Raw genomic sequence first — 20,949 nt, 5'->3', positions numbered from 1 at the left:
TTATAGATAAATTTGTGTTTAATATTTTAGATAATATATCAAGTTATTAATGTGTTTTTATTGTTATTAATGATTTAATAACTCATAACCCGTATTACGGGTTGCATATATATATATATATATATATATGCATATTATATGCATATATATATTATATATATATATGCATTGTAATACATTGTAAAATTTAGCTTGCCCTCTTTCATTGTTTTGATTTTGACCCTGAAATGGTCAAAATCTGATTTTGGTCAAAATTTGGTCAAAATTTTGTATTTTAAACCCTGAAATGGTCAAAATCAATATATATATATATATATATATATATATATATATATATATATATATATATATATATATATATATATATATATATATATATAGACTCACTAAACATATATACATACACACACATATATATATATATATATATATATAGACTCACTAAACATATATACATACACACACACATATATATATATATATATATATAGACTCACTAAACATATATACATACACACACACACACACACACACACATATATATATATATATATATATATATATATATATATATATATATATATATATATATATATATATATATATATATATATATATATATAGGCTCACTAACAGGGTTGCCACTATAATTTTAAAAGTTTTTCCCTGAGTTTTCCCTGAGCTTTCCCTTAGTAAATAATGTTTTTTCCCTGAGTTTAGCTTTTTATATTACCTACGTTTTCCCTGAGTTTTCCATATATCCTATATATATATATATATATATATATATATATATATATATATATATATATATATATATATATATATATATATATATATATATATATATATAATAAAATAAAATTTATGTGTTTATTAGCAAGTGTTATTATTAATTTATGTGAAGTTCTGTTTAGTGACTAAACAGAACTTCACATAAATTTAATGTTTTAAATGGTTGCTTTTGATTTTGTCCAGTAAGATTTAACTTTCTAGAGAGATTGTTGCCAAGAAGAAATTTCATTGATCGTTTTATAAAATTGCAAAGATCAAATCCACCAATTTCAGCTATCACTTTAATCTACACAAAAAGTCTAAAATTAGTTAGAAAATAATTTATATCTTCTGGAAGCTGACATAAACTATATATATATATATATATATATATATATATATATATATATATATATATATATATATATATATATATATATATATATATATATATATATATATATATATATATATATATATATATATATATATATATGCAAAAGGTTACTGTTCAATAAACTCTTCACTGCTATCAGAGTCAACTTCGCTTGTGTCGCTTTTATCAGCTTTTAAAACATTTATTCTAAATATTTTATAAATTATTTAAAGAAACTTATAAATTATTTGAGTAGACACTGCTGCATATAAATATATCATATATATAAAACATAGCATATATATATAAAGATATGGTACTATGGTATTGCAAGTTCGTAAGTCTCAAAAGACAGGAATTATCAAAAAGAAGTAGTCTGTTAGGTTAGCAGGTTGACAAGACAACTGTTAGTTACAAAAGAACTAACTTTTATTTGACTACTACTATGTTCTCTCTTTGTAAGATCAAGGAGGCAGGAAGCAAACTTTCTGCTTATTTACTATTTCTAACTGCTATGTTCCTCAAGAATATTTAGTACAGTTTTTGTAGACTACACAAACAAAATTTTATGGAACTCACCTTTTTTGTTTTTTGTTATTTTCAACTTCAAGGTTCGAAGTGTCTTCAGCCAATATTGCTTTCTGACAAGCCTCGAGAAGTGAATCTAAAACAACATTATTTTTTAATATTAATGTTTGTCTTGACTTGGAATGACTTTTATAGACTTAACTCAGTTTTAATGTGAAATGACATGATTAAAATTTAAATACTAATAACTTAAAAAAATATTTATATCACAATACAACTTTATTTTTTAACCATATGTATAAGGCATGCAAAATAAAATTTATATAATTATAAAAATAAAAAACAGTTACCAGCAGTAGCAAAAATTCATGCAGTATAAGTAGGCCAATTTAACTCTGCCTCTAAACACTTACTTTTTGCCCTAGAAAAACTTTCTGAATTTTTTAGAGGCCAGTAAGACTTGACTAAATGTGCCTGGTACCCGGTTCAGACCTGGGGACCCGGTAATTCTGCAGTACCCGGCACCGGGTATCATGAAAGAAAATTTTAATAACAATTACCTTAAATACTGTAGCTATATGTTTAAGTGGTACTTTAAATTGTGTTGAAATATTATTAACAGGATTTCTAAGTTTTAACTTTAACCGATAAACTTTTTGATATAAGTCTAAGAGTGTTATGGAGTCAATAACCATTTTTTTGTGTGATTTCATTTTAAAGCTCTTGATGATTTTTGCATTAATCATCAAGATTTTTAAAAAGTTAAAGACGGCAAGTGATTCCAAACATTAACAACCTATTAATTATTATTTAATATTAAGAAATTTGATATATTAGGCAAACTTAATTAGCGCAAATTAATCAACATTATTTTGTGAAAATAATGTAACCCTAGAGATTTTTCAAGATTTTATACCACTTTTTTAAAAATGGACTCGTTGCCGGGTACCCGGACTCGAACCCAGTTATTTTCTTCTGGGTACCTGGAATGTAATGAAAAAAAAGGTACAGTAGAATGCAATAAATAAGAATATATAAAAAAAGCAAGTAAAGAAATATCATAAAATTTTATTAAAGTTAGTATAGATGCATATGAGGAACAATTACAAATCCATTTTTAAATGGTAACTTTACATATTTACAATCTAAATCGGCAATCAAGAATATTTTATTAAAACAGGATACCTTCTCTGCAAAAAAAATTGAAGCCAAGTCAGAGTTCATTGGATTTGTAAAAAATGGTTGTAAAAATTCATATTTTTAAAAAACAATATAGGCTTCATTGCATTCACTATTTGGAACTTGTAAAAAATTTCTTATAACACCAACTTTTATGTTTACTTTAAAACAATCATTAATCAAAGCAAAAAACTTAGCACTATTAAACTGTCTATATTGCAAACAGTGACGATATGGTATGGGAACTGACCTTGATTCAAATGTATTCAAAGATATTTCTCACAATTTGAAAGCACAAAAACTGAGGTCATTGCACAAGCTTTTTTAATCTTCTACTTTTAACATAATCAAGATAATTTTCACAAAGTGATGGACTCAAAAGAGTTCGTATAGCAACAGATAAATCCAAGAAGTTTAAATAAACATCATTTAACAAGGTACCTTTTAAAAATACCGGACCAGTATTATACTGGTCCGGTATACTGTATATAACAGAAACTGACATAATTCAGTAGCTTTCCAGCATTTAAATTTCCATATTGAGCGAGGTTTGCGTGAAATTTCTTTTGGTAAATGATGTTTAAATAAAACTAGTTTTTCAGAAAAAGTTGTTAATGATGTTTTTGATAAACTTTGATTTTTTTTTACTCCCATGCACCCATTGATTAATCATTCTTCTAACTACTCCTAAGCATACTAAATTCATATAATCAAGTGGAAAAGATGAAACCATTCCAAATGATAAATCTAAAAATCAATCTAAATATCAATTTATCAATGTGATGCTTTTTATCTGCTTGTATATGAAAACTTTTGTGAGTTCTAAGTGGAGCTGAAAAATTAGGAAGAATAATTTTTCCAAACCATTTACCTTTTTGTAAACATCACTCACAGCTATAATATGCAGTATGAGATTTCATACCTTTAAAAATGCTCTTGCAGGGGCATCGCATATTACTGCATCTAGTTTTACGATAAACTTATGACCTTTATTATCCTCAAATGGTGACTTTTCTAGATATTTCCATTCTGCAACAAAGTCTTTCAAATAGTCAGTTATTGGATTAGGTTTACTGTTACTGCAAATATTTTCAAAGAAAACGTGATAATATTATATTTATATTTATAATATAAATATTTTATTAGTACAAAAAAATAAAGTTAAACTGAAAAACACCTAATATTTTTTGTTATTACTTACTATTATTTACAATTAATTTACAATATAATTTAAACAGTTTTTCATATAAGACCTTATATTATAACTTATAATATCAGTTACAGTATTTATAATATAAGTAATATATTATAAATTATATAACTTAAAGAAAAACGTAAAATATTTATGTATTGGTAAATAACATGTAAAGTTTAACTATGACAGTGTTACTTAGTAAAACCTTACCATATTTTGTAAAGTGACATTGAGATTTGCTTGAAAAAGATAATTAAAAACGAAACACACTAACATTAGTTTATTTTGTTTTCGTAATTTAGTGATTAAGCCATAACTGTAAGTCAACCATATAAACTAATTTGAAAAATTTTCAACATTTGTCTATCACATAAAAAAACATTTTACAAGTCTGTAAAAAAGTAAACGTTGACATACTCTTAAACTTATTCATGGCTATGAAATTTACAGCATTTAAGAAGTTTAAGAGAATGCTACGTTTTTTTTTCTTCATATTTACACTTTTAATATAAATTTAAAACTGATATGTTACATATCAGTTTTAAATTTATTTACATATTATGTAAATATTTTTTTTACAAAAATACAATAAAAAAACCAAATGAAGTTCCTGTGTATATTTGATCCAAATTCTTACTGCATATGACATTTTAAAAGAATCTTGTAATTTTATTTCAACAAAACTTTTTAATAAAAACGATGCCAGAAAAACAGCTTTGATTAGAAAATACACGCTTCCATCAATTCAAACCAGCCGCAAACCATTTTACGGAAGCCCATGCCGATCCCAGTAAAAACCCAGATTTTATTTGCGGCATTATTTTCACACCATATGGGACCCATCTGGCACCCAGAACAAATCCCAGTTCGAACCCAATCCCATCAATCCCAGCTCAATCTCAGCTGGGATCCAGTTGGGCTGGTTAACTGGGATATTTATGATGTATTTCTTTAAAATAAATTTCAAATATTTTGGGGGACAGTCCATATTTTGTTTTATACATGAATTGTTGAACAAGATGGATATTAAGTTTGAAACTATTCAGGGCACCAATTATAGGTAAAAGAAGTTCACATGGAATCACTCTACCAGCTCAAAATATGATTCTAATAGCATGTTTTTGCTTGCTATAAAGTTTTTTTAGCTTAGTGTGATTAGTACTTGCCCACATGTTGTTGCCGTAAGTTAAGTAACTATGTATAAAGGAAAAGTATAAAATTTTTAAGGATTTAAAATTTAAGAGTGGCTTAACTCTATAGATCATGACAATGTTTTTTGAGATTTATTTTCTATAGAATTTATATGAACTTTCCAAGATAGATTTTCATCAAAGTTCACACCTAAAAAATTTACAGATATTTGCCTTTTGATGTTAATTTTATTCATCAAAAGATTGGACAGAGTAAGTGGTATTTCTTTTGTTTTGCTTGGTTTGTGGAAAAGAGAAAATTTAGTTTTTTGAATATTCAAAGACAATTTGTTGCATATAAATCATTCTTTACTTTATTTAATTCTTCATTTACTACTGTAAAAAGTGTTTCAATATTTTTGTGAAAATAAAAAAGATTCGAGTCATCTGCGAATAAATTAAAATTTAATAGGTTTGATGTTAAAGACAAATCATTTATGTATAGTAAAAAAAGTAAAGGTCCAAGTATCCCTGTGGGACTCTGTGGGACTCCGCAATTTGGAAGTAAAGGTCCAAGTATCCCTGTGGAACCCTGTGGGACTCTGCAATTTACAGTTTTTTTGGTCGTTTCTAAATTTTCAAATTGTACATATTGTTTTTTGTTTGAAAGGTAATTTTCAAACCAGAGCAAGTTTGAATCCTTTAGTCCGTAATATTCCAGTTTTTTTATTAGAATGGATAGATTTACCGTATCATACGCTTTCGACAGATCAATGAAAACTCCTAACGTAAAACAGTCTTCTGTAAAAGCATTAGATAAGTGATTAACTAACTCTACTATTGCGTGATCTGTTGAATGTTGTTTTTTAAAACCAAATTGCTTACTGTATAACATGTTGTTTTCAGTTAAATGATTATACAGCCTATTGTACACTATACGTTCAAGCAATTTCGAGAAACATGATAAAACAGATTTTGCTTGTAGTTAGAAGGTTCTGACTCATCTCCAGACTTAAATACTCATTCATTTTTTTATTAGAATTTTCTAGATAAAAATCAAATGTTGAAGAAGTTAAAGGACTACTTTATGCTAAATTAGAGCTAACATTAATGAAGAAACTGTTAAATTCTTCAGCTATTAGTGCTTTATCATAAATTGATTCACCGTCGTTTAAAAGTTTTTTTGGCAGAGCGTTATTTTTATAGTTGTTTTGTCCAATTATTTCTTTAATAGCATTCCAAGTTTGTTGAGTATTTACATTTGCATTTTTACCTTTAAAGTAAAGAATAAATATAGTTTGCGAAATAAAAACTATTTAAAAGAACCCTTTTGTCAAACAAAGTTTAATCAATTTTGTATAGATTATCGAGCACCTTATCTCTGGAATAAAATTGTCCAGCCTAATTTTGATTCATCTATCTTTTTTTTTGTTTTTAAAAATAAGTTAAAAAATATTATTTTTTCAACGGATAATATATTGAAATATTTTTGAGATATTATTTTAACCATTTATTATTTCAAATGTTTTGGATTGTTATTTTGTTATAAACTACTTGTATTATTTTATATTTATATTGTAATTTTTATATGGTTCTGGCGACAAGATCGATACAATCTTGTTCCAGATTCCAAGTTTATATGTTTATATTACATGTAAATCACGACATGTAAATAATGAAAACCAAAAAAAAAATGCTTCCTGTACAACACAATACCTTGGTTTTTTTTTGACGTTTTTACGAAGAATGCTAAGTTTTTAATTTATTAATATTGTAAAGATTGACGTAGAACAAAAGTTTTAAAGTATTTTTAAAATGTGAGTTAAAAATGACAAAATTAATCATGAAAATAACAAAGTAAGGTTATCATTTACGTCATTTACACTAATTTTTTTTTAATAAAATCGTGTAGGTGTTAACAAAATTAGCAGCGTTTATTTATATTTCTGTAAAGTTAATATTTATGTTGCAAAAAAAAGACTAAGATCTATTTTAACTTCATTTTTTTCTTGCTGTGACTAATCTAACAGTTTAAAGCAATTGAAATTTTGACATTAATATGTCGCCATGAATACAGAAGATTACGAACGTTTTAAGCTCGATTACTAGCAGACATTAATTCATCTACTCTACCGCTGACCGTACATGTTTATCACCTTGTAAAATTTAAATAACAGGCTGTTAATAAAAATGTCTTAAAGGCTGTGGCCTTTGTTCTTTCTTACTCTTTGCACTTAAGGCTTCAACAACAACAAAACCTGTTCTGCTATAAATTTAGATTAAATAGCTTATTATTATTAACTTATTTTTAAAATGTCTCCTGTGTTTCTACCTACTCAAGTTTTTAAAGAAGCAAAGAAAAACAAGATGCAAGGAAAAGCTGGAAGGGTTGTTAATTTTTTTAACAATTTTATTATCAATTATTACTTAATTTGTTATTATTTAATATATATATATATATATATATATATATATATATATATATATATATATATATATATATATATATATATATATATATATACATAATTATAATTATAATTATAATTATATTTAAAGGTTGTTACATCTTGGAATCAATTTGCTAGTAATCTAAGAGAGGCATTTCATTTGTATGTATCGGAAAAACAAGTGAGTAAAATTTTATATTAAGTTAGTATACCAAATAATGTTGCAAGAGTACAATTATTCAAGTTCACAATACAAGGCTAATAGCACTGGGTTTAACTATTTTTTAAATTTAATATTGTTGATAATATTGATGGTATTATTAAAATAAAACTAGGTTTCTATAGTTTATCTTTTTAAAGTTTAACTTAATTTTTTTAAGTTAAACTCTATTTTATATTACAGTTTATTTATATGTTATTTATATTAAAGTTGCTTATATTGTTAAATGCAATTTTTTGCTGTAAATAGAATTTACTTATATGTTTCCATGAACATAGAAATAAATTCCAGTTACAGTAAAAATGCATGGTTATCAGACATTTGTTTTGTTATAATTTTATTGGCTTGGTGATAAAACCCATTTTTCTTCTTGTACCTACAATGTAAATATTTGTTTTTTACAATTTTTTTTAAAGGTAAATGTATATTTACACATACATGCATACATACTTACATACATACATACATACATACATACATACATACATACATACATACATGCATACACTATGTTTAAAAGTATATTTATTATTTGTGCTGTTATGATATTTATTTGTAGACTGAGCTAAATTTACTGTTGGAAGAGATTCCACGAGAAATACGAAAGGCATTACCACTGAAGTCATCTCTTTTAGCCATATCTCCGTATTTGATGTATCTAATTCTTTATAGTAACTATATGCGATTTCGTGTATTGACAGGATTGGAAGAATTGCGCAAACCAAATATTACATTTCTACCTTGGTTAGAGTATTTGATATTTCATTTCTATCCTCACCGATTTTTGTCAAACTTTGCATCCCCTGTTTTAGATTTTTTAGCTGCAATACCGTATCTTATCCATTTCCCATTACCAGCTTTGTTTTTAATATATTTATTAATTGCTGAAAGTCGTAGAAAATATATTTTTTCATTTCTCTGGTGTGCAGGATGGGTCAACTTAGTAACAATAATCATACAGTTAATTTTTCCTACTGCTCCTCCTTGGTTTGTCGATAGTGCTGTGTTTGATAATGAAGGCCACTTTATTAAATCTATTTCCAATGAAGCTGGTTTTCATCGCTTAGATGCACTATTAGGTCATAATATTTTCCATGGAATATATTCTGCTTCGCCTCTAAAATTTGGTGCTTTCCCGTCTCTACATGTAGCTTGGCCTGCAATTATACTAGTAAATGAGCCATGGATCAGTAAAAGGTTTGCATGGTTTCACATGATATGGATATCATGGGCAGCTATGTATTCTAACCACCATTATGCTGTTGATGCATTAGGAGGAATTCTTTTAGTATTTATTGTGAACTTTTCAATGATAAAAATTTGGAGTCCTTTTCACTCCTCTAGTCAATTAAAAGATTTTATAGTGCGTACACTTTACCTTAAAAGAACTGTAGATGCCCATATTCTTAGAGAACTCTAGTCTTTTATTTTAGATAATAATTTATTTATTTAACTATGTTTATGTCGTTAAATGATTTATTTGATTTTTTTCTAAAAAAAATTTAATGATATTTAATTAATTCTACATAGAAATTCTAGAACATCTTTGAACTTTATGATTTTCCTTATTTAAGTTGCCTCAAGAATAAATAAATAAATATTTTAATTTTATATATTCTATTTTTTTATTTCTACAATAAAAGCAAACAAATTTAATTTTTATCACATCAGTAATTATCACGAAGTTGTATTTTCTTTTGTTGAGTAAATCTTTTACTGGCAATCTAAATACTGTTTGAAATAGCGAATAATTAATGTACCCTAATTTAATGCTATGGAATGAATATAATTCGCTTTTTTCGTTAAAAGAACTTTTTTTAATCGTTAAAGATTTTAAATTTAAACGTAATTTATCAAAAACGTTATTATTTGCAATAAAATATGCATATGTCTTAAATTATTCAAGTAGGAACAGCTTTTTAAGATAATGCTTTAGTTTATTTCGTTCCGTTTTATTTCGTAAATTCAAGATGACATTTGTCAAACTTTTGTCATAAATTTTCTTTTCTATTAATTTTTTTTTTAAAGTTTATTTTCACGAAGCTTTAAAATAAGCTTTTAAAATAGAAAATATTTAAAATAAAAATTTGAATAGACAAGTTTTTAATGAATTCTCTAAACCATCCCTATTATTACAGGGTTGCCACTCAACTTGGAATACCTGGAAATAGCATGAATCCCCGGGAAAACTCAAGGGTTTTTTAAAAATTTTATAAAATTAAACGATAATTAAAATTTCAAAAAAAAAATTTTGCACAAATTTTTTTTTTCAAAAATATCTTGCTAATATAGGGTGTCCCAAAATTAACGCAAGATCTAACTTGCCGCCATTTATGTAGTAAAGTGTTGACAACCCTAAAAAAAACAAAAACAAATCGACAGCTGACAGTTTAGGGTTAGTAAAAATGGAGCGTTGCACGATATAATAACATGTCTTCATTATTGAACAATATTCAAAATTAGTGGAAGCTTGTGTTATAACTTCGTCAACTGAAAAAAATTAATGAAAAATTTCAAGAGACAGGATCCGTTGGAGACGCCAAACACTGGTTGTCCAAAAACAAGTCATTCAAATTGTCAATATCTGAAGCCTGATTAACAAATGGTAGCTAATTTTTTGAGCAAAATCATCCTAAGCGACGAAGCACATTCACTTTGATGGGTAATGTTTGATGTTAATTGCAAAAAATGGCTATTTTGGGGTTCTGAAAACCCACATGTGCTGTCGAAAAACAAATGCATCCGAAACGCGTTACTGTTTAGTGTGGATTTTGGGCTGAAGGCATAAATGGACCATACATTTTTAAAATAAGACTGGTCAAGCAGGCATTGTTACTGGTGGTGGATATCGCGACATGATAATCCAGTTCTTTTTGCCGAAATTAGCTGATATTGATGTAGCCGATATGTGGTTTCAACAAACCGTGCCACATGCCATAATGCCCGTGAAATAATTGCTGCATGAGACATTTCCCGGTCGTGTGCTTCAGTGATCAGAATTGACCCCTTAGATCGTGTGACTTAACACCATTAGATTACTTTTTATGGAGTTATTTAAAATCACAGGCCAATAAAGCCACAACTTTGTGTGCTTTAAAGGAGGATAATTAACAATTCATCAACGAAATTCGGCCACATTTATGCAGAACAGTCATAAAAAATTTCGACAAGCGAGTGCGTATGTGTGTGGAAAGCCATGGAGACCATTTGCACAATGTGTTGTTCCATAAAGAACCCTATCATATGTACTTTATGATTCAATAAAAAAGTTAAAATCAAAAGAATAAAAACTGTGTTTCTTATTTAATTCAAATCTTGCGTTAATTTTTGGACACCCTTTATACATAATAATAAGTTTGCAAGATGTAGGTATTGTAAAAGTTTGTCAAATGATCGTGTTAAGATAATAAGGATTGTGTTTAAGTAAAAGTAATAATAATCTCGTTGATAGACCGGAAAGAATATAGAAAAGTCAAGCAAAACTCAGTGAACTTAAAAGTTCAACTCAGGGGAAAACGTTCTTTACTCAGGAAAAACTTTGAAAATCATAGTGGCAATCTTGTATTATTGTTTGTATACAATTTTGTGATGAGAGTTAAAGCTAGTTTTAGTAGTTAAAAATTAGTTGATTAACTTTTTAGCATACCTTAACTTATTAGTAGTGTTGTTACGACTATTAAATAATTCGACTGTCGACTAAATCGACTATTAAATTTTCTTAAGCCGACTAAAATCTACTAATACACTTTTGAAATCGACTAAGTCGATTTATTCGAAGTATGGGAACAATTTCTTTTTTTGAAAAAAGTTGTAATAAAAATAAAGTAATTTATATTCTATTTTTAACATATCATTTAAATAATAATGGAGCAAAACAATATGATAGATGGGCCGCTCCAATAACGTGATAATTTATTCCAGATTTAGAAACTAACTTAAATATGCTAGATATCTAAGTCTTTACAATCATATCTGCAATGTGATTGTATAGATGACATTTAGATATTGGAACTTTAAAACTTAAGAGTCGTTTTTTATAAGAATGAGGCACTTTTAAATAGTTGAGTTATTGGATTTTCTTGAAAATTTCAAGGAAATCTTCAAATCACTTCATAAGAAAAACCTAAAAATTTGAGACCATAGTTCAAAGAGGTTCAAAAGTTATTGCGGTTTGAAGTTTTATAAAACATGTTTCGATGTTTCAACTTCATGCAGTTAAAGTTGTTCGAAATGAGAGAAAGTGCTGAGTTTTTTATGAACGAATGCAATATCAATTCTTAAAGATAGATGAAAAAAACCGAGTTTTTGAAATATGTGCAACATACTATTTCCCGTTACGCAAAATTACCCCAGGAGCGCTCAATAACGCAATTTCTGTACTTTTGAGCACAAAAGTCTTTGGTTAATCTAGACTTATATTAAAATGATATGAGTTTTTAAGAAAGAAAAACTTTGTTTTATTTTTTACTGGAAATACAGTCGAACTTATTTAAAACTCACAATTAGACTAACAATCATGTCTCAAAACCTCACCTGCTTTAAAAACAATAAAATTTATGCTAACTTTGAGAAGCAAAAGTTCAATATGCCAATGAGCTATTGACTTATAGTTTTTTGAAAATGGGTTATGCACGTATATACTTTCAATAAATTAAAAGACATTAATGGGCGGTGTTGCCTAAATGAAGATATTTTCAATTCAAAAAGACTTGACTGTAAAAAAACAACTATAAAAACACTAAGAAACCTATAAATGAATCTATAACAAAAAATATTAGTTCATTCTCTACAGCATTTGTTATTCACTTCAATGTCGTCTATGCTAAAAACGAAATGCTACATATGTCCTTGCTAAGAAATCTTAATATCCTGTGGATATTAAACCTGACGTAATAAATTCTTGTTTGGGGTACGGCCTATGAGATTGACAAGCACATCATTATCATCAAGTATTGGCGTTATTTGACCAACAGAATGAATTGTTTGATTTCAAAGTTTCTTGCTTCAAGAGCAAACTGTCCAACGTAAGCATTATTTACTTTGGGGTCGACTATAAAATAACATACATACGTTCATAAGGGGGAGGGGGAGGTCTTCCAAAAGCGTACGAAAGCGTATTGAGGGGAGGGGGGTTAATTTAAAAGTACGTACTTCGATTTTCTAATTTGTCACAATTAACCAGCTAATCAATAGAAAAGTTAAAACTCAGACTGAAAATGCTAGTTTACCAACATAAAAAGATGTATGGTATAGAGAGTAGCAGGGCCGCGGCTAATGGGTCGGAGGCCCCCCCATTAGGGTCATTAGGGTCTCAAAACCTTCCAAATTTTACAGCTAGGTTTTGCTAAAATATAAAACTCCTTAACCCATTAGTGCCGGAGAAACTTTTTTGCGAATTTTTTTTTGAAACTTATTTTACATGTTGCTTAGGGGTAAAAATGATTATAAATGAAGAGATTTTTTAATTTAATCTAATATTTTCTGTGTAACACCCCAAAACACCCACGTTCTTTTAAGGACGCGTCGGCACTTAACGTAAAAAAAAGTAAATATTTAAAATAATGTACATATTTTGAACCTCTTGATTATCACGGAAAATTAGGGTTATAGAAATATATAAAAAAATTCATACTTGACTACATAATAGGGAAAATAATAAAAATTTGATTAAAAACGCTATTCTTTATAATAATATTTTATTAAATTATATAAAAATATTTTTATAACTTATTTTCAGGTCTGTGGTAGTTTACAAAGCAACCAGGGTGTAGAGCAACATCACAACTTTCACATCTAAAATTGCTTCTGTCATGACAATATTGGCAGACTCCTTTTACCTCTGTTTTTGTAACAAAGTGAGCTCTGGTGTGGTCGTACCTAAAATAATAATTTGATTTTACCTTTAAAATAAAAGAGTATTATGATAAGTAAGTTTTGTAAAAACTTACCTATCATAAAAGTTGAAAACCTGATTGCTTGCTTGCTGATGGTAGATAGCCTTGTTTACCTCTCTCTGGGGAGCTAACAAGCTGTATTTATGGTCAGAGTGATTCATTAACATAAGTTCAACTGACTGTCAAATAAATTCCAACAATGTAATCTCATATACCTTTTTCTCTTCTTTTCTCTTTTTCATCTTACCCTTGTTTCTAATAATCTTTTGCCTACTCTTTGCGAATTTGGATAAGCCAGCTGCATTAAGATTATCTTCAAATTCAACATCTTCGTGATAATTCTTTTCCTGATCCATTAATATCGGTTTCTCTAAGTGTAGCGATACAATCGCCAAGCCTGAATCATCTGCACGTTTAAGAACCATGTCCAGAGTGACCAATACCACTTTTTTAGACGGGTTGAGATGCTGTAGTTCTTTGTATTCTGGTTAAACAAGTCAACTCCACCCATTGTCTTGTTGTAGTCAATCACCATACGGGGACAAGTACCTCTCGCAAATACCTGGTAAATAAAAGCAATATTGGAGCCTTTATAAATTTGAGATTTAGAATTATAAATAACTTGTATTATTTCAAACAAATTTTTATTTTTTGAAACTCTAAAACTTTAAAATGAAACAAAATACCTGCAGGGTTAGGACCAGTATAATTACTCGCAAGAACTACAGCTTTGCTATCCATCCAGATGGTTACACAGTTGTTATTATCATAAACCAATTTCATAGTACCTCTGGTCATTTCCTTTTTAGCCTGCTTCTTAGTTGGCATCGGTACACCTACAAGCCTGTTCTGCCGGACAGTACCTGAGGTAAAATGTATTTTTAAGATTAGGCTAAACAAAAAACTACAACGCCCCAGCCATGTTCTCCCATATGATCAAGAAGATCAAAAGATGTAAAAAGATTATCACAGGCTACTTTGATCCCTTTCTTCAAACCATACTGTTCAGAAAGACTCAAAACAACATCTGGGCCCTGACCTAGCCCATTGTTTTTAATTTTTGTTTTCAACCCAGCATAAGGCTGACAGGCCAAAAGTTCTCCCTCAGCAGTTGCTAGACACCAAACCTTCCAGCCATACCTATAAATAAGCTATATTATATATGTATTGCTTTACTTAAATCGAGATTTATTTATTGTCTAAAAAAAAGCAAATAAATATAACGAAACAAAGATTTTACCTTTCAGGCTTTTCTTGAATGGCTTGTTTCAGTGGATGAGGTCCAAAATATCTGACCATCGTCTCATCGACACTAACAAACTCAGATTGATGCACTAACCTTTTTGCAGAGCTATTAATTTGATCAAAAAGTGGGCGAACTTTCCAAAATGCATCAGTAAGATCTACATCATGCTCATCAACAAAGCAGGTAAACTCGAGCACATCATTAAAAATGTCTCAAGAAATAGGTCTTCTGATGAACATATTTTTAACGTCTTTTTTTTCTTCACAATACAACCTTCTATCAGCAGGTGTTATATAACCAGTTACATACATAACTGCAATAGAGGTTAATAAATTATCCTTATTCATAAGGAACGCCTTCTCTGGGTATCCTTTCCTGCAACCATACTTTGAGGACCTATTGGAAACATTTTGTATGAACTTATCATCTAGAAACAATCGTAAAAAGTTGTAAGGTAGAATACAATCATCGTCAACAAGTGATTTCATAGTAATTTCTTGGAACTCTGGTACTTTAGCTCCAAAACAAGGACCACAAATGTTACGCCAAGTACGGTCTTTGTTTTTTTCCCTAAAAATTTGTTTTAACTTTAAGTAAAATACATTTTTGATTAAATAATATTCACCATTACAAACTAAAACAAATTTACATTAATGGTTAGTTATCTTACCTTAGAAGTGTACCAACAGCTTCACTACGTTCGACAGAATAACGATTTTTCTTTTCATTACTATGACATGACATGACCTCGTCTTTGAAAATATCACTTGTGTTGTTAGTATTGCCAGTGTCACTGTCTACACTGTTAATTACACCACCATCAGTGTTTATCTATATAAAACAAATCAGTCAGAATTTATTTTTAATCTTATTTTTCAATCATAAAACTAATATGTAAAAAGTATATATATTTTTTATTGCATCCTTACCATTTGAATATCAGGCAATTCGTCATCTTTGTCATTTATGATAATCTCTGCTTATTGGTTGAGAATACCAGCTCCAAGATGATTAATGTCTTCACCATGTTCTCCATCCTCTTCCTCGTCACTGTCTTCGTCAGTAAGGGTTTCATCAACAGATGGAATCATGATAATTTCAATAACATTATTTGCATCCTGATTTTCTAACAAGGTTGCTATCTCATTTAGAGTCAGACCAACTTGTCTATAAAAAAATAAAATTCTTAATTTTTACTTATTTTTTAACTTTATTTTCTCTAGAAAATTAATAAAATTATTGTTATTTATTAAAAACATAAATTTGAAACTTTTTATGCAAATTGTTTATTTATTAAGATGAAATCCAGATACTGCCGACACGTCCTTCACGGCTGTTTCACTCTATAAAAGCGAGCTTGACGTCACAAGAATTTTTGTGTTTAAAAAAAAAAAAGAAGTATTTCCGCGTAAAAAGTATAAAAATTCACTAACTTTAAAATAATAGTATTTTTTTTTCTATAAATTCTTTTATCTGAAATTAAAAAAATATATAAAAGAACTATCCTTCCTTGTTAAATATATATTTCCATTAAACGGACTAAAATAAGATATTGTAAAAATATTGCTAAAGATTTGGGATCACTTTTCTGTTTTTTACGATTTTTACGGCAAACCTGTCTTGGGCCAACTAAGATATTCTGACATAGCTACATGTTTGATAGTTGAAATTTGGAACACTTATCAATAAATGTCTATTCTATCTGAATTTTGGTGCATATTGCTCATTTTTGTAAGAAAAGTTAGTTTTTAATGCATTTCTACTTTTAATTCTATCACTTTGCAATGTAAATCAAATTTTTTTTGTAATATGCACCAAATTATTGAAAATTCAATTCTTTATAAAAATGAAAATCAAAAAATTATTTTATGTACCTCTAGCTATGTTAAAAAATATGGTAATCAAACTGACTGGTTTAGCAACAAATTTTTATTATTTTATGCGTAAATTTTTGTTTACATTTTTAAACAATCACGTGACCTTAATACCTTACGACCCAAACAAGAATATCATGAATTTTATGAAAACAACTTTTTTAGCGAGACAAATTTTGAACTATAAAATAAACAAAGTTAGGCGGTTTTTTTCTCTTGAGGGTAATCAACTAACATCAGAAAGTTTAATCCTATTATATCTTGTTCATCTATTTGTCAATAAATATTATTGGTATAATTACAAACATATAAATTGGTGTAAAAATATAATTTAAGAATTAGTACAAGTTATTGTCACAAGTTATTGAGTCCAGCAACCGTTCTTCTGGTTTAAAATGAAGTATGAGTCTAGTATCAACTGGGTGTACAAAGAAATACTACTTAAAGAACTTATCAATGGACCAACCGATTATAGAATAGTTTTTTATAAGAATAAAAACAATTTCAAATTTTATTTGTATATTTAAACACGCAAAAAAAATTAAAGTTGGCGAGTCTTTATTTGCTAACATTCTCACAACATATTATTAGAACTGTGTGCACATAATAAAAAGTTTTATAAAAGCTTAAGCTTTTAATTTTTAGGCCAAATATTCCTTAATTTAAATCTGGTTTTATTTAATAGTATCATTTTTCAAAAACTAGTCATTTAACAGTTTATCCCCCTTTAACGACTTTTTCGTAATTTTGCGAAAATTCAATTTTCTTTACTGGCTTAAAATAAATCTGTTTTAGTTAACTTTAAACGTTTAAGTAAGATATTTTTGTTTTTAAAATAGTCCAACAATGGGTACATTTAATAATAAATATCGAAATATATTTTTTCTGATTTTTTTTTTATAAAAAGTAACATCAAATGACTAAAATTTAGCAAAGTTCGTCATTTGACGCGTTTATTCTAAAATTAAAGAAGTTTTTTAATATATTTGTGAAATGTCATCAGATAAAACATTTTATTGGTGTTTTTATTCTTTTTACAGAACAAAATTATCTCTAATGTTATAAAAGTTATAAAGGTTTTAGTAACACCCCTTACGTGAATATTTTCTAAAAATAACAAGAAGCCGTAAAGCTCGCCTGAAACAGCCGTGCCTCAAAAGAACGTGTAATGTTTATGCAGTTATATTCAGTAGAAAATCAAAAAATATAAATCAAATTATTATTTACGAATATATATTTTTGGGTTTTATTTCGATAAAACAATATTAAAAATAACAACAAGTTACCTTTTAGAATGGGTTTCTTTGATGAGCTTCTTGCCACTCCACGTTTTTTTTTGCGTTAACTTTGAGCAGTTGCTTCTGAAAAACTATCAAAGGTAATCTGTTGCCGTTAAGTGAGAAGCAAGATGCATGTGTGTCAAACCATTATGCAAAGTTATGTACTTATTCTTTGAAAAATATTTGAAATGTCCTAGTTTAATGTGGACATAGTTTTACTTCCCTTTGAGGACGTCCGGCACTTACGGGTTAAATTAGCAAAAGGGCAGAAAATTTGATGCTCCCTCCTCCCCAAAAATTATAAGGTATGGGCAGACTTAACCTTGGGCACTGGGTTTTAGGCTTTGTTTTCAATATTAATGATCTTATTTTTTACGGACTTACTAAAGAGGGGTGTCTGAAAACGTTCGCCTTAAGAATACTTTATTTTTATTTGATTCGTTATTAAAACAAAAAATAGCACAACTGAATATTACTCGAAATCGGACGCGGGTCTCCACCGCCTTTGTACATAACATTCACCTCTCGGCCAAGCGAACACACTGTCAATTTTGTATATAATTAAACAGGTTTTTTAAATTGGGATCCTGTGCCGCAAACAATTAGCTTTGTGGTCGTATAAAGTATCTAAGGTACCTCCACCTTTTTTTTTCAATAAACTTTTTTATTGAAAAAAAATTAGGAGGGATGGGAGAAGGGTTATTTGAAAAACGTACGTACTTTTAAAGGGGGAAGAGGGGACTAAAAAGTACGCATGGCAACAGGCGGAGAGGGTGTCAAATTTCAAAATTTTTAGAGTACGTACTTTATGGACGACCCCTTTCTCAACATAAATCTCGTTAACTAAACTTTCAGTGTGATTTGCAAACACGTTTTCTATTAATTCTTCTGTAAAGTTCTCAATAGCTTCGATTTGTTCAGGTTTTTTAAGCAAACCTTGCTGGTATTTTTTGGACATTCTGCTAAATGGAGAGAAAATTTGCTGTCAACTAAAGAATTCAATAGGACTAAATAGGATTTGACATTTTTTTTATCTTTGATTGTTCTCATTTTGAAGAGAACTTTTCTGGTGTTGTTTTATGTCTTGTTACTTCTCCTGCTATGAACTCTTCAAATAAGAAATCTTTCTGTATGGTCGTAAATCTAGCATGCTTATGTACAGGTATAGCCCATCCTGTAACATCAATATTGCGCTCTATTTTAAATTTATTTTCCATAACTATCTCTTTAGCATCAATTGCTCTGAGAGCATTGGAGTTGGACGAACACATATGCAAATCACCATGATGTAGTAAAATTGGAACCATTGATGTATCTTTGTAATGAGTGATGTAGGCATTTTCATTCTGATGGTTTCGAATATCAGCTTCAGTTCCAAAAAACACAAGACACGACGACTCACTACAATAGACACCAGTGTTAAGACATCTTTTCGTTTTATTTAATTTGCTCAAAAATAGACACTCTAAATAAACACCAGTGTTAAGACACCTTTTCGTTTATTTTAATTTGCTCTAAAAGTTTCTCCACCATCGCACTATGCGTCACTCTAATACAAAATAAGGAAATAAGCTTATAAATAAAGAAGCATTTAACATACCAAACTAACTTTTCACAAGATATTTTATTTGTGTTTATATTTCTATATTTAAAAGGAAAATACTCGGTTTTTAAATCAATTCCATAAGTTGTGACTTTTAGCTCTACTAAATCTAGCAACTCTTCTTTCACAAGTACATCTAATGTTACATATCTGACAAATACTGCCATTTGAGGTTTATCTTGAATATTTGTTCATTCATCCAATGCTAAACTGAATGCTTCGCAATTTTTTTAAGTCATTTAACAAATGCTGTTCAACTTCAACACTAATCTCAGATATTCTACTTTCAGTTGTATGTCAAAAAACAGAAATATTTGAAATTAACCTTTGAATTTTGCTATTTTTAGGATCTAAAACTTAGATCACATCAAAAAAATTTTGTTTTACAAACTCTCCATCGATGTAAGGCTGTTTATTTTTTGCAATGTTTCAAGCTACAAAACTTGCTTCTGCTGTAATATTTGATGCTTTGCTGGAAGATGAAATATTCATATGTTGATTTTTAAATATTGTTTTAAGCAACTCGATTTTATTTTTTCTATGACATGAATTTATTGGGTATTCTTCAGAAAAACACATATGTTTTGTATCATAGTGACGTTAACGTTGCATGTCTTATTATGAGCTAGTTCAATGTTGCAAATTAAACACATTAGCCAAATTCATTAGACGCGGTCCGCACACTAATGTTTACGATGTAGGGAAAAAAATAAAAATGGTAGCTTTTCAGTTTGATAAAGTATCAACAAGTGTTCCACATCTTAATATTTATACTTTTTCTGGCTAAATTTTTAAAACGCTTCAATTGTATTGTGCTTCTGCTTTATGCTTTATAAAAATTTTAAATCAAAAGATTCGAATGGTCTGCTCAAATACTATCGTTTACCAAGATCAGAAAGTGTACAAAAAACCTATATGAAGTATGTTTATAAAAAAAGAGATTTAATACAAAGAATTTGCCAGAAATACAAAGAATTTGCCAGACATTATTATTTCAGTTAAATAATAAGAAAAAAGATGCAAAAAAAACTGACTAGCTAAAATAAAACTTGAATCAATCATAAAAAGTGATATGAAAAAACAAAAATAAAATTCAGCAGAGAGAAAATTATTGTTATAAAAATTATAAAAGGAACCCTTTATATATACAAATTCAAAAATAAAATTTTCAAAATGTTAAAATTGCTTTATCTCGAAAAA

General features: G+C 28.3%; 3 protein-coding genes and 1 long non-coding RNA gene across 5 annotated transcripts in view; 2 read left to right on the top strand and 2 right to left on the bottom strand.

Annotated features, from left to right (window-relative positions):
* LOC136089137 (uncharacterized) overlaps positions 1–50 on the top strand; it is a 3,398-nt gene extending 3,348 nt beyond the window's left edge. The window contains exon 3 of the long non-coding RNA XR_010642807.1: positions 1–50. This exon is cut by the window's left edge and continues 92 nt beyond it. This is a non-coding gene — a long non-coding RNA (uncharacterized LOC136089137).
* LOC100209044 (cysteine and glycine-rich protein 2) overlaps positions 1–20,949 on the bottom strand; it is an 87,782-nt gene that overhangs the window by 37,247 nt on the left and 29,586 nt on the right. The gene's annotated exons all lie outside the window — the stretch shown is intronic.
* On the top strand, positions 7,294–9,324 carry LOC100211216 (uncharacterized). The gene is made up of 3 exons (XM_065812206.1): positions 7,294–7,570; positions 7,742–7,813; positions 8,412–9,324. Exons 1-3 carry the CDS (start codon positions 7,496–7,498, stop codon positions 9,270–9,272), a joined length of 1,008 nt encoding a protein of 335 aa, XP_065668278.1. The 5' UTR covers positions 7,294–7,495; the 3' UTR covers positions 9,273–9,324.
* On the bottom strand, positions 13,959–19,901 carry LOC136088463 (uncharacterized). Its single transcript, XM_065812204.1, has 6 exons — positions 18,153–19,901; positions 15,922–16,159; positions 15,663–15,823; positions 14,987–15,562; positions 14,433–14,886; positions 13,959–14,308 (listed from the first exon to the last, which is right to left on the bottom strand). The coding sequence occupies exons 2-4, from the start codon at positions 15,922–15,924 to the stop codon at positions 15,205–15,207; spliced, it is 522 nt and encodes a 173-aa protein (XP_065668276.1). The 5' UTR covers positions 15,925–16,159; positions 18,153–19,901; the 3' UTR covers positions 13,959–14,308; positions 14,433–14,886; positions 14,987–15,204.

The sequence above is a fragment of the Hydra vulgaris genome, chromosome 12 (genome assembly GCF_038396675.1).
Source record: "Hydra vulgaris chromosome 12, alternate assembly HydraT2T_AEP".
NCBI lineage: Eukaryota > Metazoa > Cnidaria > Hydrozoa > Anthoathecata > Hydridae > Hydra > Hydra vulgaris.
Note: the sequence above shows the minus strand (reverse complement) of the source record. Positions and strands in the feature narration are given on the sequence as shown.